Source organism: Ambystoma mexicanum, chromosome 9 (genome assembly GCF_040938575.1).
Source record: "Ambystoma mexicanum isolate Mex_15411 chromosome 9, UKY_AmexF1_1, whole genome shotgun sequence".
In the NCBI taxonomy this organism is placed as follows: Eukaryota; Metazoa; Chordata; class Amphibia; order Caudata; family Ambystomatidae; genus Ambystoma; species Ambystoma mexicanum.
In genome coordinates this window covers 333,464,285-333,491,183 of record NC_090931.1, presented here as the reverse complement: position 1 = coordinate 333,491,183, position 26,899 = coordinate 333,464,285, and the positions used below count along the sequence as shown (strand labels likewise).

At 46.1% G+C, this 26,899-nt stretch overlaps 1 protein-coding gene across 1 annotated transcript in view; it reads right to left on the bottom strand.

Annotated features, from left to right (window-relative positions):
• The window catches only part of NCF1 (neutrophil cytosolic factor 1), a 184,807-nt gene that overhangs the window by 93,527 nt on the left and 64,381 nt on the right, over positions 1 to 26,899 (bottom strand). Inside the window, exon 4 of the mRNA XM_069614750.1 lies at positions 16,652 to 16,817. Within this exon, the coding sequence (XP_069470851.1) occupies positions 16,652 to 16,817 (166 nt within the window). The remainder of the gene's footprint in view (positions 1 to 16,651; positions 16,818 to 26,899) is intronic.

Sequence of the window (26,899 nt, the reverse complement as noted above, 5' to 3'; positions counted from 1 at the left end):
TCGGCTAGATATAATTGGCGCTTACTTTTCAATTTTGCCAAAATGATGTTTCCCCTTAAAAATTCTTTGTACATTAGGTTAAATCATATGTTAGTTAGTAACAACCCTCCTTCCATGGTTCAATATAAAAGGCGTATGTTGTAATTGTTGAAAAAAATCAATATGTCTGTTGAAGATCTAGATCTGTTTCAAGCAAAGCTCAAGACATTTTTTTTATTTGGACTGGCCGGAAGGTTGTGCGCAGATTCAGAGATATTCCTCATTTGCTGAATATTCCAAATTCTGCCAGAAGCAATCACCTCGCTGTGTCCTTGCTCACAAGTACGTAGAACATACATGTTGTTCCGACTAGATTTGCTTCACACAAGGGTCAGAATGAAATACTAGCATAAAGACAAACCAGACAGATGCACGGAAATACGTAGATTCTGCAAATTAACTCAGGAATCGTTAAAACATCTTTTAATTTTTTGTGTATATTTTGAAAATGATCGATGTAAAGTAATGAACTCATTTTTGCAAGCAAATTCGGTCATAGCCAGAAATTGGATCTGGTTAAAATGTATGTGGGGAACCACTAATGCTTCCATACTTAATATAACAAGGTTTGTAAATGTTATTTCAAAGGAACTTGATAGAGTCAACCTAATAGCATAAACATGTTATTTATTTGATGTTGAGCAGTTGTTTGTTGTTGTTGCTTTTGCTATAATTGTGTTGAAAATCCATAATAGGATTCGGGTGGTTTGTTGCTGTCTTTTGTGTTTTTTGTTGTTGTTCTTTTTTCTAGCTGCATTTCTTTTTCGATTTTAATTGTATCTTCTATTCATTATTTGTAAAGATCTTTGTACTAAAAACAAATAAAGTTAAAAAAAAACAACACCATTCTCACCCGTGCCATCAGCACTGTGGCACATCTCACCCAAAGAAAAGCCAAAGCGACCCTGCACTGCAATGCGTGGTTCACACCAGAACTTAAAGCCCTTTGCCTCGTTAAACGTCAGGCGGAAGTTAGGTGGAACCATCTCTCCTCGGACGAGAACAAAACTAGCATCACTCTGGCAGCACACACCTAGCCATCATCCTAAAGAAAAAAACATCCTACAACTCTAGGATTGAGAAAGCCAAATCCAGCTCTAGGGAGCTGTTCGCCATTATGCAAGAGCTTGACTCTCTGGTACCAACACCCGCCAATGGCACCCAAGATAGTACCTGGTACTGCAATATCCAAAATGCCCTCTTCCACAAATAGACACCCTCCAAAAGAAGATCACTCATAAAATAAAAACGCCTTGGGAACTCATGCTTTTGTCGCCACAAAATCAAAAGCCCCCTCCCTCGACATACCGCCTTTCAGCTTTAAACCAATCTCCATTTTGGAGGCCACCCACATTGTCAATGGCCTTAAACCTCCCTGTTGCCAAGAGGACATCTGCCCCACAGCTGCCATTAAAGACTGTGCAGAGGATCTTGCTCCCTTCCTCACAACTATTATCAATTCCTCCTTTACCTGTGCCTACCAGTCTCAAGAACGCTTGTGTCCTCCTTCCTCTAAACAAACCTACCCTGGATCCCACCAACTACCGGCCCATCACTGCAGTACCCTTCTTGCTAATAATTCTGGATAGGGTGGTTTATCTTCAGATTCAAAGCTTCCTGGAAACACACATCCTCTTGGGCCATCGTCAATCTGGTTTCCACCCAGGCCATGGCACCGAATCAGCCCTCTTGGACCTTAAGATTCAACAAGACAGCCCTCCTCCTACTTCTCGATCTGTCTGCAGCATTTGACTTGGTGGATTATCAAATCTTATGTTAACACCTTGCCTCAGTAGCCCGCATTTCCCCTGATGCCATTGCTTGGATTTCATCCTTCCTGCCCGAGAGAACTATGAAGGTCTTCTCATCTAGCGCTGTAGCCCCACCGGCCCCTATTCTATGCAGTGTCCCGCAAGGCTCGTGCATCACCTTGACACTCTGTCATCAAGCAGGTCAAATAAAGGCTTAGTAAATATGTTACAAAGGAATTACCTACACTAACTACGCGGATGACACGCAGATCCTCCTCCCCCCACTGGGAACTATGCTACTGACTCTGACAATCTGCTTGCCATCTACATACCATCCAGGTGTGGATGGCTTCCCACCATATGTGTTTTAACGATAAAAAAATTGAACTCCTCCTGGTTGGGTCAGGCACCACACTTAAGAAACTCAGCCCAACCTACAAATAATTTACCATTGAGGGTAACTGTATCCTCCTATCAAGCAGTGTAAAGACACTGGGTGTCTAACTTGCTGCTACCCTATCCCTCATAAAACAGGTTAACGCAATTGCCTCCTCTGCAGCACACACCTGAAAACGACTTAATGCATGTAGACCTTTCCTGTCGGCGTCTGTGTCACTATTGCCAGATTGATTATTGCAATGCCCTTTTTGCAGGGACTTCTTTTCGCGGCATTAAAAAACTCCAAATCATTCAGAACAATGCTCTCAGAGCGGCACTTAACATATCTAAGCTGGAACACATTTCATCAGTCAGAAGAGATGCACACTGGCTACCGATCAGGGAACGCATTACCTTCAGGACACTAGCCATCACGCCCAAGTGTCACTCCAACTCTGCTCCAAAGTACCTCTCATCAAAATTCACAAAATCACATATGTTCAGACCCCCTCACTCAGCATATACTAACCTGCACACCATCCTGAGATTCAGGAGAGTGAAAGCGGGATGTTCCAGCTTCCCAGCCTCAGCTGCCAAGAACTGGAACGCGCTCCCTCCCCACCTCAGATCTGAACATTCATACTGGACCTTCAGGAAACACCTCAAGACTTTGTTATTTACCACTTAAGAGAGATTGCCTTCCATGTCCTTAATCCCTCATATCTGTAAATGTCTTTTTAACCTGTAACCAGCACCGTGATCCCTCAGGGTTTAGTGCGCTTAACAGATGCAAATAAATAAATAGATAGATAGATAGATAGATAGATAGATAGATAGATAGATAGATAGATAGATAGATAGATAGATAGATAGATAGATAAGATTAGAGGGTGCCACCCGAGCAGGGGGGCTCAGCCTTTCATCATTTCTAGAGAGCATAAATAATGTTTGTAGCGATTTTATTTTTTAAAAAGAACAGCTACTGTAATATTAAGTGACAAAAGATATTTCAATATGTTATGAACAATAGATGAATTGTGAGGTATTAATTAATTAAAAAATCTCCTATGAGACAAGCTTATTGAGAAAGTACATGTTGATGCAATTGCAACCTGCGGTCTATTTTGGTGTTTCTTGACTGATTTTTTAATTGCATCATCCCAGAAGCTTCAAAAATTCTCCTCTTGTAACTAGTATATTTTACACTTAACCATTGACTTAGTCTAGAAGTGTTTTGAAAACAGGATAATTTGTCTTATTTTTCAATTATGATTTACAGGCAAATTCCAAACTCACACAAATTGCAGTTCATTACCTCCAAAATGATATCTGCTTTGATCAGTCTCCAGGTGCATGACATTTTTAGTTTAGGCTATTAGGTGACGCTTGCACCGCATATAAGCCTAAATTATTGCATTAGAGTTCATATAGGGAGAAATAGCATATGAGGAAGGACACACAGCTTGTAGATGTTGTTTGGTTATTTACCCATCTATTGACTGCCCATGGCCATGTTATTCCACATGGAAATTCCCACCGAGTTCTTGCCCCCCACCCAAAGCACACCCTCGTGGGAACTCTTTGAGCTAACTTTAATCAAGCCTTGGCATCAAACTTTGCGCTCGTAGTGCTTGCCACTGTTTTTTCAAAGCCATCTTCTGAGAGCTAATGACTGTATAGGAGCTGTAAACCTGCTACCGGTGTAACAAAAATGCCTTTTGCCACTTGATTTATAAGCACTATGCATGTCCTTCGCTGAAGTCCTGTTAAAATCAAGCATTGGAAAAGCCAACAGTTTTGGCTTGTGTATACGTATTAGGCATTTTGCCAGGCACTGCAGTTATATCCTCAGGTACTCACACCATTTTGCAGCTGCTACCATTGATGGCCAGTTAATACCACTACAGCAGTGCTGGCAAATGCCTTTCCCATGCCTACACAAAAGCCCAAACTGTTGGCATTGCCAATGCTTGTTTTTTTAATTGCAATACCCCAAAAAAGCCTGATAAATTCTCCTCTTGGCTTACGACCAGTTCATTATATTTAACTCTTATTCAGTTCGACAAATTTAGCATGCCTAAAATGGCAACATGTTGCTCGGTTCTTCTGGCAATACATGCAATTTAACCAATTAACTAAGTCTAGAAGTGTTTTTAAAACACGTTAATTCGTCTTTATTCACGATTTAAAGGCACGTTCTCAGATCACACAAGTCGCAGTTCATTACCTGAGAAATTACATCTGCTTTGATCAGTCTCCAAGCACATTACCTTTTTCCTTTATGCAAACTTCTTGGACGGGGAGCACCGAAATGTATCTCCACAATATACTAACAAGTGAGGGCGGAAGTGCTGTTAAGTGAGTGTTTGGCCCCATGTCTGTAAAATAGTTTAGCAGAAAGGCCAGATGATTTGTTTAAGGCCCCAAAGTGTCATAGCACACACTAATACCACTGTGAAAATGGTTAACTGGGGCATATGAATGTCGTAGCTATGGTTTCTTAAGTTTGGAAACCTGCACTTAAGAGAATAGATCAGGGTGTATTCTCTGCATCACTGCTGGTCTGACAGCTTTCTAGGAAAATGCATAGGAAGAGGACACTAGTCATTATGAGTTTGGTACTTGGATAAAAAAAAAGTGGCGGCAGCAGAGTAACTGCCCCTTTTACTGCACCTTCATAGTATGGGTTTGGAGGGGAAAGTGGAGGAAATACCTCCAGCACTTGGCAAAAGGTATTTCCTCCACTTTGCATACAAAGAATTCGATTACCACCGGCGGTAATTCTTCCAAACCCCAATGGAGTCGTATAGGGCTCAATAATGGAGAATAACACCACCTCGGAACCTAGAGGATTTACCATAATTTCTGAGGTCACATTCCCATGGTATGGGTAAATGAGTTTGGTGGTATTTCCACCGAAAATACTGACAAACTCGTAATTAGGCCCTTATCTGTCAGGGACTTGAACGCATTCTGCCCTCTTCTATGTTCTGGGCCCCTGGACAGAGCTCCCCTCTGCTACTAGCCTGGCCGTGGGAGAGAAGAGCAGTGAGAGGAGCAGGGAAAGGCTTGAAAGAATACCACCTCCTTCTCTCCCTAGTCAGAGGATGGGGAAAACATGGAAAATGCTTCCTAGGTTTCTACTCGCCCTCTCCCGAAGCGCGAGGGGTCCTGGTTGTGGTGCGACCAGTGGATCTCTGCAGATATGTGAAAACATTGCAGCAGGATCCCCATACTGGCTTTCTGCATGATCCCACCGACTGTGGAACCGTCATGCCGCCCACACCATGCAATGTTATTGCAGGAGACTGGGTATGTGGGTGGTAAAGATGTGTGCTGGTGCAAGCAGGGTGGCAAAACATGTGAATTTCCACTTGATTCCCTCTGTACTGTGCATGTTCCTGGCATTGCACATGGTGGAGCTAAAACACAGATTCACCGAATCCCTGCTGTCACCCTCCCTGCTTTACCTGTCCTTGTATCTCTGTCTTCTCCCCTATTTTGCGCAACACACCTGGAACGTTCTACTGTTTGTTGGACACTCTCAACAATGAGTTTGTCAAAGCAAGCAACACTTTAAAGGAATTGAGAATGTCAGCATGGGCCACACCTAGAATTGAGAACATTAGCTTGGGAATTGAGAATGTTAGCATGTGCCACACTTAGAATTGAGAACATTAGCCTGCGCCACATCTAGATAGGATTGTGAATGTTAGCATCTGCCACACCTCGATGGAACTTTAATGTTAGCATATGCCACACTTCGAATTGAGAACATTAGCCTGCGCCGTTTCTAGATAATATTGTGAAGGTTAGCGAGTGCCACACTTAGACGGAATTATGTAGATCAGCAAGTACTACACTTGGACAGAACTGTAAATGTTAGCATGTTAAATGTCATATAACCCACTACCCAATATAAGCTCAAACTCTCTGCATACTTATCTCACTCAATACACTCACAACCATCTCTCGCACAACAAGCTGCAAGCACTTCACCACACCGCAAGAACACATAAGCCACACCAACAGCACACGCGGACTGACACTGATTCAATACTCGCACCAAAGCTCAGCACCCGGTGTTTACCGAGTTGAAGCTGCCAACAGTACATCACTCCTCTCACTATCCTACTCCCTCTTCACCTTACTAACCCATCCCACCTTCTCGTTTACAGATCCGCCAGAGCACCTGGGGACCAATTCCGTTGGTGACGGTGCGCGGTACAAATACCTTTAACATAACAGAACTCTCATTACGGCCCTGTTTCACTGTCTGTGCCTGCAGGCACAGGAAACATGTGACCAGAGGAATCGTGTATTACACTCAGTGTCGGTGCGTTATTCCTAGGTCACCGACCCAGCTGAGTACGGACTTATAAAGCCTGTGTCATCGCAACATAACACTGGTGACGAAAGTCCACAAGGACGCACACGTGCCCTCATGGCAGAGCTGAACAAAGTCCTGGAGGGCCTGCGGCGCATGTGTGCCTTGCGTGCTTTGCACTATGCGGCCCAGGAGTTCCCACATTGACTTTGGCACAGCGTGCCTGCTGACCCCGCCCAGGGTGCATACAACGCCTTGAGAGCGGCCCGGCCAACACCTCTCAGAGGAGCCGGGTGACTCCTGGCTTTCCTTCAACAAGGACACAGCAACCACTCGAAGCGAGCGCCACTGCTCCACGGGGCTCAGCAAGAAAAAACATCAGCACAAATGTTTCCACCTCAGGTGCAATACAATCACTGATCCAAGTAAACTACACGCATTGGAGGCTCTTGAAGACACTGCATGGTGGCCAATCAGCACATCTCAGTCCTCCAGGAGAAGTCCCACTCTACTGCTACAAGTAAACGGAATGCCTCAAGCGTTTCTGATCGACACAGGTGCCACTGTAAACGTGATGAGTGAAGAAACCTACACCCGTCTACGGAACACCATGGCCCTCATTACGACCCTGGCGGAGTGGGTTTACGCCAGCGGTATTCGCGGCGGACCCGTCCGCCCTACTACGAGTTCCCGTAGCGCCATGGAGCGCTTTCCGCCTGGTTTTTCCGGGGGGAGAAATCCATGGCGCAACGGGACCTTGTTGTTAATTACGCCACCGTATTTTACGGTGGCGTAATTAACGCCTTCCCCACTCCCATTATACCCTATGGGGCAAAAATGGGAATGGGGAAGGGTAAAATGGGGAATGGGGATTTACCGCCCCGCCAAGGTCGGAATGGGGCGGTAAATCCGCCAACCCCCATGGCGCTATCGGCAGCTTTCCGCCGTGCTCCATGGTGCATTTTGCACCACGATTTCCGCCAGGGTCGTAATGAGGGCCCATGTGTTTAAGAACACCTGACATTCACATATACCCATATGGTGCAAGCACCCCGTATTCATGCAAAGGCATGTTTGAAGCATCACGCTCATAGAAAGACAAAGCTGAGAAGCTGAAGATACATGTAGTAAAAGGCGACGTACCTGGGGGGAGCATACTCAGTTTCAAATAGGCCATGAAAATGGGCCTGGTGCATATCATGTACCAATTAATGTTGACTTATACGTTGAGTGCCAAGGACATGGTCGTTAACATGTTTCCTGCTCTGTTCAAAGGATTGGGTAAGCTGCGAGACAGACAAATAAAGGTGCATATCAACTAGAAATTAAGCCGACAGCCCAACATTATAGAGGGATTCCCATAAATATTCAATCACAGGTGGAATACCAGCTACAGTCACTGCTCGCAGAGGACATAATTTAACACGTAAAAGTGACGCCATGGGTCTCCCCAATTGTGCCTGTGCCCAAGAAAGAGAACAGCAGCGGAATAGGTCTCTGTGTAGACATGCAAACGCCAAATCTGGCCATAGAAAAGGAACTGCATGTATCAACCCGAATGACGGATATGATACACCTCTTACACAGCGCTAAAGTATTTTTGAAACTGGATCCCAATAAGGGATACCACCAGCTTGAGGAACACCCGGATAGTCGATACATAAGCACCTTTGTGACCCACATAGGACTCTTTCGTTACAAAAGACTGAGTTTTGGCGTTTCATCCACCGCAGTAATATTTCAGAATAAAATACACCAAATAATTCGGCAAATTCCCCATTGTCTAAATTATAGCAACAATATTTTGGCCCTATGGCATACTGGCATACTATGATCCTGCGCTGGACAAAGAGCTGATTGTGGACGCCAGTCCTGTTGGGTTAAGGGCCGTTCTGGCTCAGCCCAAGCAGGGATCCACCTCGTCCAAACGCACTGTCTCCTACACAAGCAGAAGCCTCTCAGCCACACAGTATGCTTACTTGCAGCTGGAAAAAGAAAGTTTGGCTGTGGTGTGGACCAGCAAGCACTACCGCTTGTTCTTGTTTGGGAAGAAATTCACAGTTGTGACAGATCACCAGCTGCTTACCACCATCTATGGGAAGCGAAATGCGAAAATGCACCCTTGCACTGCACATTGGGGATAACGTTTACAAGAATACTGCTTCAATATTGTCCACTAACCAGGGAAGTACAGCAACCCGGCACATTTCATGTACCGGTTCACGTTGCCGGCGATAACTGATGCGTAAACCTCCAAAGCTGATCAGTATGTTAGCTATCTCAGTAGTGTCCTTCATAGAGCCATAAAACTTCAGCTTCTACTATCCCAGGTGAAGAACAAAGTGCTCTTGGGCAAACGGTGTGATCTAAAGGATGGTAGCATGGAGTTGACTGAGGAGCGGCATAAAATGATACACACTTTGCTCTCCTGAAAGATGAGCCGTCTATATCCGCACAAGGCTTATTGTTGAAGGAAGAAGAATACAATTGTAATTCCCTCCTCGCTACAAGATCGCATTATTGAACTTGCGCACACAGGACACAGGGGCATTGTGTTCACAAAAAGGCAGCTGAGACTGAAAGTATGGTTTCCTAAGATGGGCGTCAAAGTACAAAAGGCCCTGTAGACCTGCCTAATTTGTAAGTCAGTGATGCCATGCACATTTCTGGAATCACTGAGAATGATGGCGATGCCACTCAAGGTGTGGGACGCGGTGGCCATTGATTTCTTTGGACCCTTGACTCAGGTTGAGTTATAGGCAATTCTGGAGATTTCCCGGTAGGACTCTGCACTCTGGGCCTCTTTTGTGTGGTAACTTGTTTTATTTCCAAATGCTCTCATAGGAAAAGGGTTGGGCTTGCTGAAAATGTGGAACATGGTGCATAGGTACGCTTTTGAAGGACTACAGAAACACCCGGCACAGCACCACAGGCGTATGTCTTTCTGAACTCGTGTTTAAAAGGAAGATTCGGACGTGCCTGCCCCACTATCCATGGTAACAGGGAGAGAACTCAGTGACTCATCGGGAAAGAGAGAGAGAGACGAGGTCAACAAGCAAAAGATACAAATCTATGCCGATGATCTAAGACATGCAACAGGGTCTGATATTCATGTGGGGGACACGCTCCTCGTACGACAGAAGGACGTGCCTGCGTCCCACCCCAGCCCTTTGCGAGTAACCGACGTTAAAGGATCCATGATATCAGCAGGGAACGAGGAACATTCTATTACTAGAAACTCGTTCTTTAAAAAAATTGGACCCAGACAATGCACATTGTCCCCTTCCCACAGATGATTCCGATCGCTCTAGTTCACAGGAGAGCGACTCAGAGTTTACAGATGGCAACGTGGATACTACCAACAGCAGCGACTGCGAGGCAGAAAGAGTTCCAGAGGGACGAAGTCCATCCAAGAGACTGGCGATAAGACCTAGGCGGTGGATGGAAGAGATGGAGTCGCTGGCTCTGGCAGTGCTTAAAGTGTGTGGGGGTGGATGTAACGTTCTAATGTTTGTTGGACACTCGCATTATGGTCCTGTTTCACGGTCCATGCTTGCAACGACAGGAAAGACGTTACCGGCGCCGACGAGATTCAGTAGGCAGTAGGCTGGAGAATATAGGAGAATATAGTGTCTGTGTGTTATTCCTGGGTCGCAGACCCAGCTCAGTACAGACTTATAAAGCCTGTGTCACCGCAATTTAGCAGCACCATGGCTTTCTAGCTAGGCTAGTGCTATGTACATCCCATGCAAGCACATGCATATACCTCCCTACATACCTTAACACCTCACCAGAAATAAGGACGTGCTTCAACTCCCTTTTGAAATGTGACCCGCCTAAAGCATTTTTAAGGGTGTTGGGTTTTTCACATTAATAAGACACTAGTGAGCAATGCAAATGGGAAGAGGGAACTATATAAGGTGCATGGATATTTCAATACTCACTTTTAAGTACACATTGCAAACAGGGCAGTAATGCACTGTGGAAAATCTGTGCATGCCTCAGTGCTAGGATAGTGATGCCCATGAAGCGTGTGTCAGTGGATGCCTTTGCCTCTACTTTCTCTGATTCTCATACTACTGTGGCGGACTCACACCCTGACACAGCCCTTTATAATCTGCATCTTTCTATTTCCAACACCCTGGAAATCTTTGCCCCTGTCATGAGAATCCAACCGAAGCCTACCTCCAAGTGCAACTCTTGGTATGATTCTGACCTTGCCATCCTGAAATGCAAGTGAAGGGTGGCTGAGAGGAAGTGGAGGGCTTCGGGAACATCCTCTGACAAACTGACCTGCCGCCTGCTAAAAAGGCAATACAGACTCTCTGTCCTGTACAAGAAGAGAGAACACATTCAAGCCTGCGTCTCTGCAGCCTCTAACAACACAGACAAACTCTTTAGAATCTGCAAGAAACTGGACAGTCCTGTTGAAGTCTCTACCTCTCCCGTTCCCTCCCAGGCCCTCTGTACGGCTCTGGCCTCTCACTTCTGTGCTAAAACTCAGGACATCCTGTCCTGTAGCCCCTCTTCCTCTCCCTCTTCCTCTCTCGGCCCCCTTTGGCCATCACTCCCTCTTCCTCTACTCCTCCTTTCTCCTCTTTCTCTCTGACAACAACTGACAAGGTTTCTCGACAAGTCCGATCTATGAAAGTGCCATCCAAACAGGTGCTCCCCTGCTCCTCCAGAACCATCATGGACCATATTGACACCCCCGTTCCAGCCTTGGCCTATTTCTGTAATCACTCTTTCACCACTGGAACATTCCCCTCTCCCCTTAAACACTCCCTTGTGCACCCCTCCACAAGAAGCCATCTGCCGATCCTATCTGCCCGGCAATCTATCGCCCAATCTCCATCACCCCTTTCCTGGGAAAACTCTTGGAAAAGCTGGTCATGTCCCAGTTTACTCTCCACACTGAATCTGTTGGTTGTCTCCATGACCATTATTCTGGCTTCAGAAAAGCATGATGCATGGAAACTACTCTCCTGAACACCTGTGAAGATCTGCTCTCTAACCTTGATTGCAGCATTCCTCTGTCCTCATCCTCTTTGATCTTTCCTCTGCTTCCGACATAGTCAACCACGCCATCCTGATCAATCGACTCTGTGAGAACCTGGCATCACGGATCAGGCCCTGGAGTGGCTGACCTCCTTCCTCTCGGACCGCCCTCCCAGGACCAACTTGATCCCCATCTCTCTGCCACCTCTTTCTCTACATGTGGCGGTCCCCCATGCTCGTTCCTCTCACCCTGGTTTTTCAACCTCTACTTTGCCCCTTTGGCCTACCTGATCTCTACCTTCTCTTCTAACTTTCAGTGTTATGTGGATGACACTCAGCTTTCCTTCAGGCTCCCCTCAGCCTCCTCTCCTCTCGCGCTCAATCCTGACTGTCTATCCGTGATTCAGGATTGGTGCATCTCCAACGATCTCTGCCTTAATGCCAGTAAAACGGAGATCCTTCTCATTGGGACCCCTGATTTCCCTCTCTCACTCTAGCCGCCTGCCTTGGGCCCTCTTCCTTTGTCTTCCTGCAAGGCAAAAAACCTTGGTGTCGTCTTCGACTCCACTCTCTCTTTCTCTCCTCACATCTCGGACGTCGCCAAGAAGTCACACTACCAGCAGCACCTCCTCAAAGGGACTCTTGCCTTTCTCACTTTCCCCAAGAAGCTCACTGTCTCCAGAGCCCTGGTTCTCTCTAGGCTGAACTACTGCAACAGCCTCTTTCTCAATCTGCCTTCCTCTACTCTCTGCCCTCTGCAACTATCCAGGACAGGACTGCAATACTTACCCTTGGCCTCAAGCCCAGGGACGTATCTCTCCAGCTCTGAAATCTCTCCACTGGCTCCCGGTGGCTGCAAGGATCAAGTTCAAGACCCTTTGCATTGTCCACAAGGTGTTCTGGGGCCCATGGCCGCACTACATCCAACGCTCTCTTCCAAAATATATCCTTCTCAAGCCCTTTGCTCCGCTACATTCAACTCTATTACGTTTAGACGCTTCTCCAGGCAGAGAGTGGGGGTAGATCTCTCTCCTCTGCAGTTGCCTCCCTCTGGAATGGCTTCCCTGCCCCTCTCATAATTGAGCCGGACCACCTGAAGTTCCGAAAGCAGCTCAAAACCTTCCTCTTCTCCTCTACTTTCTCTCTCTCCCTCCCCTGCTGACCTTCCTGACATACATGTCTACTGTATCAACAGGTTGCTTGGCTACCCTCAGAGTCTCACTGGGTAACAGGCTCTTTCTTGATCAGTCACCCTTGCACTGCCTCCGGGGCTACCACGCACTTAGGGGCTGTAACTGTAACCCTACAGTCCCTTGTTCTCCTTGCACTACCCAGAGCCGTGCTGCACTGGCTGAACTTACTCGGGGCATTGCTGCCCTGTTTTCTCCTCCCCTCTCCTTTGCACTTCCCTCTTTCCTTTCCCCTTGCACTTCTTGCACGATCTTCTCCTCCCCTCTCCTTTGCACTTCCCTCTTTCCTTTCCCCTTGCACTTCTTGCACGATCTGAATGACTCAAGGCCTAGTAAGATCGTTTTTCTTCTCTCTCTCTCTCTCTCTGTCTTCCCTCCCTTGTCTTGTCGTGTCTAGAGACACTTGTGTACAGGCACGTTATAAATGACTTATCATATAATCATGCCTGGTGCACCCTGCAAACCCATGCCCTCCTCCGTCTGTCAGCTCCCCACCCCTCTGCACTGGCTCCCACATATGTTCCTTCATATTTCCTGATCCAGTCCCTACCACTGGAACTACCTACTCCCTGATATTAAAACCATAACAGTCATTTAAGACTGCTTCCAAAACACCAGGTATATAGTGAAGGGCAATACAATAAAGTGTGGCGTAATAGCATGACAAGGTAGACAAACATTGCCAGAGTGAATACATGGTATACATACATTATACATTCTCCTTAGTGATCATTTTGTTTTTCAGATTTTTTCTAAGGCGTCTTCGCTCTAATACCGAGCTTCACCTTCTAAGGCACATACATAAATTAATGTACATTAAGTGCCCACTCCATATTCTCACTTATATTTTCCTTCCTCACCGCCTGGACCACTTTCTACTTACTAATCGCTGACACAAATTTTAAAGCACTGTGCAGAGGGACTGCTTCTCTCACTGTTGCTGGGTTTAGGCTCAGCATTTCTGATGAACATGTTCGCCTGTCTTTCCAATAAATATAATGATGGTAGAGGTGCATTGTGCGAGCTATGTGCATATTTGCATACTGGGAGAGTGGTGCATCGTTTTGGTTAGAGGTGACCAGTGGTGTGTTTTAGTGTGGGGATCTGGTGTGTCCTGCAAATCAGGACAGCAGGGCATTGTGAGAGCTCACTGGTGCTCCAGTACTGGGATAGGAATGTGTAAGTGAAATCGAGGTAAAGGTAGAATTGCAACAGCTCTGTGGGTCATTCAGTAACAAGATACCCGGGTAAGCATAAAATGTAGCTAGAGGAGAGCTGTGAGTGCTCTACTCATTTCTCAGTACTGGTTCACTAGTGGATAGTGTAGACCAGAAAGGAGGTGCATTCTGAGACCTCGGTGGTGAGTTGTGAGTGCTCAATGGATTTTCCAATACTGAGATACCTGGATGCACCCGAAATCAGGACGGAGGTGCACTGTGATAGCTCTATGGATTTCTCAGTACTGGGTTACATGCACATAATGCAGAAAGGAGGTGCATTGGGAGAAATCTGTGGATATCTAAGTGCTGGAATTTGCACCGGCAATCAGGCTAGCTGTGGACTGTGATGGCTCTGGATATCTCAGCAAGTCAATAGCTATAGCAATCTCAGCAATAGAGGTGTGTTGCGAGAGCTTTGTCAATGTTCAGTACTGGGCTAGTGGTACATAACAGGTGAAGCTTGGGAGCCAATGTTAGGGCTCAGTGAATGACTTAGTACCTGGATATAAGTGCATAGGTATAACTGCCAAAATGTAACATTACAGTGTACCTCTATATATGTATATTTGTGAAAGTGTGTTTGAATTTTCGGGGTTGGCTGCAGCCCCATAACAGTTGTTGGGCTGACATTTTGGCCCGAGGTCGGCATAGCAGTCTGGGGTGTACTGGTAATGGTGAAATCTGACCAACCCCACCAATTTGCCCTGCACAGAGTGAGGTCCGGGCCTGTGCTATCAGTATAGGTGAGTTCAGGAGGGTGCAGATTTTGCGACTTTTCCAAAAATAGGAAGTTAGGACACAAGGTCAGCATACCTGTGCTGTACTGGCGATCGAGAAATTTGACCAACCCCACCCATTCGCCATGCACAGGGGTGGAGCGCGGTCCGGCCCAGTGCGATCAGTATAGCCGATTTCAGGAGATTGCCAATGTTCTGATTTTTCAAAAATAGGAAGTTATGACACATTAGTACCTGGCAGGAGCTGCGCACCGGGAATACATTGCGTGGATTGGCTCTTTTCTGAGCCATACCACACGGTATTCCCGTGTACGCCGTATGTGCCGGGTAATCTGTTCCCGGCGAGGGGCGTGGCAGCCCCTTAGCCAATTAGGAGGCTCGAAACGGGGCAATCCCCGTCTCCGAGCCTCCCCATGGCTGGAGGCTGCCTTCGTCCCCCGCCGGGGACTCAGGAAGTTTTTTTTTCTTCCACCCCCCTCCCCAGCAAACTATCCCCTCCCAACCCCACTTACCTACTTTTTTCTTCTTTTCTTGGAGCGAACGCGCTGGAAACACTTCTGTTCCCAGCGCGTCCGCTCCCGATGGCCGCCATGGAACGGGAAAACGAACTACGTTTTCCCTTTCCCAGCGGCCATTTTTTCAACTTTTTTTTTTCTGTTTCGAAGCGCGGCGTTTCGAAACAGAAAAAAATGCCATTAGTACCCCGGTCTAACGGGCCGAGGTACTAATGGCTATAAAACTCTCGGTGGCGGGCCAATACCGCCCACGGTAATGCCCCCTGGGCTTCGTTACGGCCCCGGGGGCATTACCTCGGGCGGTATTGGCCCGCCGCCTCGGGTCTTATTGCCACAATAAAACATACAAAAGGCTAGTGGCACAGGAAAAACAAACGAAGATCAGCACGCAGCCCTGAAGACATGCGAAGAAAAACATTAGCATTACTGTCCTCCACTATCCAAAATGGAAATTACACATTCATGTATATGCAATTGAGCATGTTACCTTGCTTTATCTGAACCTACACAAAATCCACAACCAAAGCAATCATAGAATGGCACCAAGGCACACTCGTCCATTGGCTAAATGCAGGATCCAAAAAAACATTCAAAGCCGAAGCAATCGTATTAAAAAATCATACGCTGCCACATCCCATAGCTACCTAAGCAAAAAAATCAATGCACGGTCCCTCACCCGCCAACTACAATCTGCATCACAAGCTAAGGTGGGAACCACTCATCGCATGAAAGCGAACATTGATGGAGGGGAATTGCCCCAGCAGAGCCAAAATTATGAAATCCACTACTCCCGCGCAGTGAGTGGGTAATTGGTAGTGGTGTGCGAAATTTAAATTTAGCCAGCGAAGTGGCCAAAATGAAAAAAATGGCACTTGAAACACTGAGTAAATTTGTTTAGGTTAACATTATTGTGCATTATGGTACTTGTAGGCTTTCATTTGGGATAGGAAAGTAAAGCTGCAGTCATACACTTTCTGCTCAAAATCTTACTATTATGGATTATATATTGTCAGGATAGTTTATTTGGATGTGTGCATGTTTGACATCATCTCAATTAAACTGAGAGTTATTCGATTCGCTGCATATTTTGCAAAACAATGTCTTGCCTGCCATGACTCCTTAGCCCAGCCCCTAATACTCTGGCTGCTCCCTCCTTATGACACAGAAGAATGGCTTCGAGTTGTAATTGTAATTGGTTATTTATAACGAACTTAATACCCAGAGGTTTCTAAGCGCGGACCAATCGAACCGGTGTTGCTCCGTGTTGTCTTGCTCCAAGGTGAGCGCTTTGCCCGTGAGCTATCCTCCCGATTTAATTTCTTCTATTTCCAGCTTTGCTTAGAAATATGTATGGCTTTCAGTCCTATTTCCTATTTGAATTTTCGCCATTGAACACACAAAATAAAGAATGTCTAGAAAGAAAACCCTTGAATACACTTCAGTTTAAACACTAGGGAAGTAGAGAAAGCGAGAAATGGCATGCGTGCAATACTCACTGGTTGTCGACAGGTAGGTTCAGATCATCGGATCGAACCTTGAAGAAGGTCAGCACGTGGGCGCTGCGGGAGATCTTGTTGGGCAGGTTCAGCAAGGTGTGGCAATAGTCGGACAGCGTACTTTGCCTGTTCTCTGTTGACTTGAGGCCATCAAACCATTTTGGGGCTGGAAGAAGAAAACCGAACAGCGATTGTCAGACACTGTCCTGGAACTTGCTCTTTTCCATTTGAAGTACAACATTTACTGCGTTTACCCTTATAGCATGAATGGCAGGCCACATGTTTGCATTTCAATAGAGTAGCACAGTTTTTTTTTTTTAAAGGAAGATTACTACTCTTACGCTGGGCAGCTTGTTTGTTTGTTTATTAGATTTGTAATGCGCACCGGACCTTTAGGTAACTGGGCGCCACAGCATGCAAGGTTACTTTAAGCTTAGTTACATGGTGAAGGAAGGATACACACAAACTATTGTACAGCTGATTGAACTCAAGTAGTTTATACTGTGCAAGTTTACTAACATCCCTTACACCAAGCAGCTGACGGAACTTACATATCTTACACTGGCCAGATGAACTCACATACCTTACAATGGGCAGCTAAATTAGCTCATGTACTTACAGTGGGCAGGTGATTGAGCTCATGTATCTTACACTGGCCAGATGAACTCACATACCTTACAATGGGCAGCTAAATTAGCTCATGTACCTTACAGTGGGCAGGTGATTGAGCTCATGTATCTTACACTGGCCAGATGAACTCACATACCTTACAATGGGCAGCTAAATTAGCTCATGTACTTACAGTGGGCAGGTGATTGAGCTCATGTATCTTACACTGGCCAGATAAACTCACATACCTTACAATGGGCAGCTAAATTAGCTCATGTACCTTACAGTGGGCAGGTGATTGAGCTCATGTACCTTACACTGGCCAGATGAACTCACATACCTTACAATGGGCAGCTAAATTAGCTCATGTACCTTACAGTGGGCAGGTGATTGAGCTCATGTACCTTACACTGGCCAGATGAACTCACATACCTTACAATGGGCAGCTAAATTAGCTCATGTACTTACAGTGGGCAGGTGATTGAGCTCATGTGCGTTACACTGGCCAGATAAACTCACATACCTTACAATGGGCAGCTAAATTAGCTCATGTACTTACAGTGGGCAGGTGATTGAGCTCATGTGCGTTACACTGGCCAGATGAACTCACATACCTTACAATGGGCAGCTAAATTAGCTCATGTACTTACAGTGGGCAGGTGATTGAGCTCATGTGCGGTACACAGGGCAGATGAACTCCCATAACTTTCACTGAGCCGCTGATTTAATTCATGTACCTTACACTGAGCAGTGGATTGAACTCACCGACCTTACCCTAAACAGCTGATTGAACACACATAGCTTATGTGGCACAGCAAATTGAACTCAAGTTCCATATGCTGTTCAACTAACCGCACTTCACTTAGACTCATCAGCTGATTGAACTCATGTACCTTACACGAAGAAGCTCATTTAACTCATGTAACTTTCCCCAAGCAACTCATTGAACTCACTAACCTTATTAAATTGGACTGCTGTTTGAACTTACATACCATACACTGAGCAGCTCACTGAACTCAGCATACCTTGCGCTGAGCAGCTGATCGAACTTGCATGCCTTGCACTGATTGAACCAAAGTGCCATACTCTGTGCAGGTGAACTCACATACCATATACTGGGCAACTAATTAAGCTCATGTACCTTACAGTGGGCAGCTGATTGAACTCAAGATCCTTACACAGGCCAGATGAACTTGCATACCTATCACTGAGCAGTTGATTGAACTCATGTACCTTACACCAAGCAGCAGATTGAACTCACCTACCTTGCATGGAGCAGCTCATTGAACACACATATCTTATACAGTACAGCGATTGAACTCACATAGCATACACTCTTCAATTGAACTCGCGCACCTTACAGCGAGCAGCTGATTGAACTGATGTACCTTACAATAGGCAGCTAATGTAACGCATTTACCTTTCTCTAAGCAGCTCATTGAACTCACCTGCCTTATTGGATTGGGCTACTGCTTGAACTCACATGTCTTACACTGAGAGGCTGACTGGACTCTCATACCTTGCATTGAGCAGCTGACTGAACTCAAGTACCTTACACTCTGCAGGTGAACCTACATGCCTTACACTGTGCAGCTCACTGAACTCACATACCTTGCACTCAGCAGCTAATTGAACTCAAGTATCGTACACTGAGCAGTGGATTAAACTCATGCATTATACATTGAGCAGCTGATTGAACTCACCTAACTTACACTGAGCAGCTGATTGAACTCACCTAACTTACACTGAGCAGCTGATTGAACTCACCTAACTTACACTGAGCAGCGGATTGGACTCAAGTATGTTAGACTGAGCAAAAAATTGAGCACATAAAAGTAAAAGAATGTATAAAGTCCATCCCTCAGATCTTCCATGATATGAATAATCCACAGCCTCTGATGAAAGTGAGCAGGGACTTCAACCTCAAAGTTTTGTTGGGCCTAGCAGAGCCAAGATATATGAAAGAAAGAGACTAATTAGATAGGGTGACACATCCAGTCTCAGAAGATATGCGTTCAGATCATGCAGAACATGTATTACTCCCCATTCTGTGGGAACTAGGCTCCAGAGCAGTCAATAGAAGATTTAAATTGGGCCAGCTATGGAAGATTACACGTAGAAGTGGTCAAAGACCCTTGTTAATCAATTACGTTCTAGTGGATTTAAATAGCTGTGCAAGATAATAGATTTTTGGGTGATACAAAGAGTATGAAGTAATCACTATCTGTTCATTTTGTACACCTCTCCTAAAGCCACATTGCGATTCATGGTGGTGGATGATGCTCTCCAAATCATGGATAAGGGCGACTTTGTCTCTCCAAGAAATGTAAGGTCGGCAAAGGTATGCACCAAACTTATGTAGTAACCCTCCTTCTGTTCCAACTTTATGCTAATGCATTAAACCAAAGGCTCATTAAGACCATTTCAGATAAACCCAGGATCGCCCAGAAACAAATCTACATGTTTTCCGTGTGCATTAGTGCTATTAGCGAGGACGCCATCAGCTCTTCAGTAACTCTTTTTTGCATATGCAAATGTAATGGGAAATTTAGACCTGAAGGTGAATATATCAAAATCCAAAGTTATGTGATTGGGTAAATCTCTAAGATCCCTTAGAAGAATTGTAGTGAAAGGGGAAATCCTTGATTGTTTTAACAATTTCCTCTATTTAGGGGAGCTTTTCTCTAGGAATTTAAGTTGGCCCATCATTTAGATGTTCAAGCTATAAAGGTATTGCAGTATGTGGACCAGTAAACCGATTAATTCGGAAAGTGGGTGGATTTCCAATAGATTCATTCTTTAAAATGTATAACTCTAAAATGAAATCCGTTGCTTTAGGAATTGTGGGCACCGCCTCTCCCGCCCCTCATTTACAATTTTAAGGATTCAAAAAGCCCAGAATGAATTTGTACACTTCTTATAGGAGCACTAAGGAATATTTCCACACATATCATGTTACTGGAGTTTAGGCACGCAGTTAGAATTTTGCCTTCTAGCAGCTTAATTGAGAATTTGGAGAAAAACTGAGCATGCAATGACCCACAACATATTATCTGAATTAATGAAGTCAAATATCACCCATAGATTTGAACAGCTAACGAAGATGAAGTCATACATTTTCTAATGTGCTATTCACATTTATTTTTTTTAGCCCATAAACCAAAATCCACATAGTATTGATGGATTAACTAAAAGGTTTTATAGAGAAAAAGTGAATACCATTAAAGAAGAGGAGATGGAGAAACACACTGTAAGCTTTTATCTTCCTTTGAAAACAAGTATTTGTTGTAAGCATTACTTGACTTGGATTGATAAGCCAAGTCATCTATCCTTGATCAGATGGGAACAAATGTGCTTCCTGTGGCATCAAACTGAGTTAAATGCAACAAGACAAGAATGATATAAAGATAGAGACATGTACTTGTGATGAAATATCAAGGGAGCATTTAATGAATTTCTTCTTATTTTGTCCTTATTATAGGAGTATTAGAAAGAAAAGTGTAACTATTTTTAAGGATTGGGGTATACAGCATGCAAGCGAGGCTGTGTTACAAGCTTTGCCATTGTGTGATAAGAGAACTAGTTGATCGGTTTATATATTTATTGAAAATTAACTCTGAAGTTAATTTTAATGTAACATTGCTTTTTATACATTGTATTGAATGATTTGTGATCTTTTATAAAGTACTGTTTACTTCGAAATAAAGATTGATAGGTTGAATTGGTTAAACTCATGTACCTTAAATTGAGCATCTGATTGAACTCCCCTTACACTGACCAACTGATTGAACTCATGTACCTTACACTAAGCAGCTGATTGAACTCATGCATCTTACATTGAGCAGCTGATTGCACCCAAGCACTTTACCCTGGGCAGCTAATAGAGCTCAGGACCCTAAATTGAGTGGCTCATTGAGCTCACCTACCTTACACTGAGCATCTGGATGAACTCCTGTGCCTTACACTGAGTAGCTGATTGAACTCAAGTACCATGCACTGTTCAGCTGATTGAACTTTAGCGCCTTGCACTGTGCATGTAATTGAATTAAATTACCTTGCACTATGCGCGCAATTGAACCCAAGTATCGTACACTATAAAGATGAGCTCACATATGTTATACTAAGTAGCTGATGGAACCCTTGCCCATGCTTACAAATCTGAAATTACAAATCACACATGGTATGCTATTTTAGTGTGTTTTAATTTCCCTATATGGCTAATAAAAATGAATTTATGTCTAAATGAATCAAATATGCACTCGTAAATGTGCACAATTTTGGGTCATTTTACATCCCGGGATAAGTGAAACTTGTGGGCCCAATCCGCTGTGGTCTACAAACATGGTTTGGGTAAGTACAAAATGGGAAATTGGGCACACTTATGAGTGCATATATGATTCATTTCGACACAATTCATTTGTGATTTGTAATTTCAGATTTATTTTAATGTTAAAGGATATTTGTACTGCGCACTAGCACCACCGGAGTGGTCCCCTGGCGCTCTGGTGGCTCTGAAAAAGGCAAGGGGGGAGCGTTAGTGGGAATGAGCGGGAAAAGTGCAAGAGAGCAGTGATGTGCCATTGGCAGCCTCAGCCCGGTTAGCACCCGTCCGCTGGGCTTGGGGTGCTTTCCTATTGGCAGCTGTCGTGTGAGTCTATGTGTGATTTGTTTTGTTGTTGCAGTGTAGTGAAGTTTGTGCGGTTTGTTGTGCTATAAGGTGGTGGTTGTGTTTGGTTAGAGTTTGAGAGGTGTATGCATATGAGTGAATTTGTTAGTGGGTTGGTAATTGGCATCTCTGTCTAGAAGTGATGTGCTAAATTTCCACGTCCTTTCTAGATGTGGTGCGTGAATATCTGCATTTCTAGATCCGGTACTGGCTAATATTCACAATCATTTGTATATATTTGACGCCCAGCAATATTCACAACTGTATTCAAATGTGGCACTGGCCCACCTTAGAAATGCTGTCTATATGTGACGCAAGCTAGTATTCACAATTCTATCCAAGTCTGGCCTCAATAAGAATCCCAATGCAGCCTAGACGTTGCATTGGCTATTAATTGCTATTGTATCTAGATGTGGCAATGGCCGACATTCACAAACCTAATCATATCTAAGTGTGACACTTGTTAACATTTGCAATTCTGTCGAAGTGTGATTTGCAAATCTGTCTGGGGCCGGCGGAGGCTAATGTTCATAATTCTATCTAAAAAGTGGTACTTGCTAGCCTTTCTAATTCTAACTAAATGTGGCACTTGCTAACATTCATAATCCTATCTAGACGCGACTCAAGCTAATGTCCAGAATTCCATCTAAGTGTGGTATGTGCTAACATTCACCATTCTATCTAGATGCGATGCAAGCTAATGTTCACGATTCCAACCAAGTGTGGCACATGCTAACATTGACAATTTCATCCAAGTGCGGCGCATGCTGACGGTTTATAGAGGTTAGTGTAGCAGATGGCTAACACAGCTTGAAGTGAGAGAAAAAGAAAAAGATAGAATAAAACTATCATCACCGCCAGTAGAAATTAAACTGCGGTTGTGGTAGGTGTGGTCCACCTTTTCTTGTCTGGGCACTGCATGCCGTAAGAGCACCACTAACAATAATTAGAGGCTTTTGACCCTAATTTTTCGTTATGTTTTTGCAGGGTTTGGTTGCCTGTTAGTTAATTGAAGATGGAGTCTTCCACGTCAAGAAATTAAGTCAGAGCTTATGGTACATGCTCTGTGTTGCAAATGAATGAGAGCTGAGATGTAGTATACATGGATGATGGACAAGCATTTGCAGTGTTTTAAATGCTATATGTGTATATGTTTATGTTTTTTAGAGCTGATAAAGACTATCCTGATGGTAAAAGAGAAAAAGAGAGAAATGAAGAATCATCCACTGATACAGTCAGGTCCTGAGGAAGACGGACATCAGTTCTAGAGTTGATCTAGATTTTTTTTCCATTGAAAGAAGAAGGGAGTGCCTATATTAACCAATGAGTAGCATTTTATGAGAGTTTTATTCCTCTTTCGAACCTCTAGTAAACAACTGTTCTGAGTGATGAATTTGCACTTTCATGGTTGCATCTGAATTTGTTTCACATGGTGATTGTTTGCAATAATGCATATGTACAAGGACAAACATTGAGACTTTGGAAGCTTTATGTGTACAGATTGTGATTGCTTCTGTAGCAAACAATATTTTGCCACAGTTATGCGTACCTGCATATTCCATGCTTGTCTTTTGCACAACATTTGACTCATGCGATTTTGCATAGCATTTGACTTAAGCAATTTAGCAAATTATTTCATGAGGTTTATGAAATATTTTGTGTAAACAGTACATTTTTGTGAATGGTTTTTGTATTTTTAGAATTTGATTTTTCTAGTAGGCTAATAAATGATTAATATTCGTACATCTGCGTGAACAGATCCATGATTACTTCTATAGCCTCAATTGAGAATGTAATGTGAAATAGCATTTTAGAACTCACGAAGCAGCATTTTTTGATTTTCTGATATAGTTGGTCCACAGGTGCCTGCAAAGTTAGGGGAACACCCACCTACAGGTTGAGGATCCTTCATAAAGATCTAATAATTATCTAAGTTGAAGGTTAACAGCTTCCAGTTGTAAGTGGTTCCACGCATGATACTTTCCATCTGCTTATTAAATCGGTTCACCACAACAACATTCCAGACTACCCTATTGTTACCAGGGTAAATGATCAAATTGTTAGGGCCACCCCCAATTCTTCTCCCAACTTTACCGTCAAATACTCTTACGAACATACAGTGATCACTCCATGTTGTTTTGTCCACCTTAAAAATGGAATAACATTTATATAGAAAGTAGTCAGTGAGTAGCCAGGCATTTTGTGATACATTTGGTGAGTGTTTCAAAAGAAATATCGAGCTTACAAACACCCATGTGCCAGTATATCTTAATTATAAGCATTTTTCTCTGTACCTGTTACAAAACTAATGACATATCCATGGCTAATGCCCCCCCCCTGCTGTACATTAAACTTTTCATTCAATCTATTTCCACAGCAGGATTTATTAATAGACAATAAACCTCCTGCAGGTCGATATGAACTACCTTTTACTGCAGGCTGGAAGCAAACAGAATAACCATCCTACAGGGGGCATTTCGTCAGCCATGTTTCCTGGAGTAAAATGATGTCATGCTTTTTTAAAACAGTACCAACCTCAGGATTCGCAAAGAGCTGCACATTTTCACATGCATTCCATGACACAATACTGAAACTGTCCGCACTACTAAAGACTTGGGCGTCGATTCATGGAATTAATGTGCGCCGAAAATTCCCGCGCAGAGGTGCCAAAACGTGCGAATCGCAGGAAAAGTGCGAAAATCGCAGTGCAAGTGCGAAAATCGCAGGAAAACCAGCGCACAGCGATTCATGGAAGTCCGTGCGCGAGAAAAACATTGGATGTGCGCTAAAAATGTGCGCCGCGCACGCCGGCGCACAGGTCAACCAACAGCGTGCGCCACGGCCACTGCGAAATCGCACATAGCGCGGCGCACATCACAAAAGTAGGCGGAACACGGGGCGTAACACTCGGAATGGGGAACAACGTGTGAAAATATGGGCGTCACGGGGGAAGTACAGGAGGCAAGTGCGCGGAATGCCCACACGCTCGCCTACAACCCGCATTCATGGCATCGAATAGGGCAAACCAGCGCACGGTCAAAGACGCGCACAGGGCCAAACAAATACGCCACAAGAAAGCAGGCGGTATCGCCCCTGCGACAGAAAAAAATGTGCGCCAAAATGTGCGCTAACAAAAAGCACCCATATACAGCCATGATGAATGGCCCATACAATGGCCCTCTAGGACAAATGAGGTGCAAAGGGGCCCCGATAAACACCGACACCCGCTGTGTGAAAAATAGCGTGTGCGCGTGTTCCTGGGTGCGCGGGAAGTTCCACACGCGATTAGCCTGGGTACGTGTACTTCGGTGTGCGCGGGAAGTTCCACACGCGATTGGCCTGGGTAGGTGGGGGTGCGTGGGAAGTTCCACACGCGATTGGCCTTGGTACGTGTACTGGGGTGCGCGGGAAGTTCCACACGCGATTGGCCTGGCTAGGTGGGGGTGCGCGGGAAGTTCCACACGCGATTGGCCTGGGTACGTGTATTCCGATGTGCGCGGAAGATTCACACGCAATTTCTGCAGGGTATGTTTATTTCGGTGGTGCCGGGGAATGCTACACGTGATTTGGCCATGTGGGCCCCCCCAGGTGTTCCCTCTACACCCTCCACGGCCCCGGCAGGCAGCCCACACCACAGGGTACTACCCTGCACCCCTGCTCATGTCCCACAGGCAACCCATCCACCATGGCCATGCCCACCAGCCAACCCACATGTCACCTTGCACTAGTGATCACCAACACATGTCTCCCACCACCCCCACCCCCCAGCAGTGCAGGGGCAGCCTCCACCAGGCCCCCACTCATGTCCCCCTGCACCCCCACCCCCCAGCAGTGCAGGGGCACCCTCCACCAGGCCCCCACTCATGTCTCCCACCACCCCCACCCCCCAGCCACCAGGGGCAGCCTCCACCAGGCCCACACTCATGTCTACCACCACCCCCACCCCCCAGCCACCAGGGGCAGCCTCCACCAGGCCCCCACTCATGTCCCCCTGCACCCCCCCCCACAGCAGTGCAGGTGCAGCCTCCACCAGGCCCCCACTCATGTCTACCACCACCCCCACACCCCAGCAGTGCAGGGGCACCCTCCACCAGGCCCCCACCCGTGTCTACCACCACCCCCACCCCCCAGCCACCAGGGGCACCCTCCACCAGGCCCCCACCCATGTCTACCACCACCCCCACCCCCCAGCCACCAGGGGCAGCCTCCACCAGGTCCACACTCATGTCTACCACCACCCCCACCCCCCAGCCACCAGGGGCAGCCTCCACCAGGCCCCCACTCATGTCCCCCTGCACCCCCACCCCCCAGCAGTGCAGGGGCAGCCTCCACCAGGCCCCCACTCATGTCCCCTATTACCCCCACCCCACAGCAGTGCAGGGGTAGCCTCCACCAGGCCCCCACTCATCTCTCCCACCACCCCCACCCCCCAGCAGTGCAGGGGCACCCTCCACCAGGCCCCCACCCATGTCTAGCACCACCCCCCAGCCACCAGGGGCAGCCTCCGCCAGGCCCACACTCATGTCTACCACCACCCCCACCCCCCGGCCACCAGGGGCAGCCTCCACCAGGCCCCCACTCATGTCCCTCTGCACCCCCACCCCCCAGCAGTGCAGGTGCAGCCTCCACCAGGCCCCCACTCATGTCTACCACCACCCCCACCCCCGGCAGTGCAGGGGCACCCTCCACCAGGCCCCCACCCATGTCTACCACCACCCCCACCCCCCAGCCACCAGGGGCACCCTCCACCAGGCCCCCACTCATGTCTCCCACCACCCCCCATCCCACAGCCACCAGGGGCAGCCTCCACCAGGCCCCCACTCATGTCCCCTATTGCACCCACCCCCCAGCAGTGCAGGGGCACCCTCCACCAGGCCCCCACTCATGTCTCCCACCACCCCCACCCCCCAGCAGTGCAGGGGCACCCTCCACCAGGCCCCCACCCATGTCTACCACCACCCCCACCCCCCAGC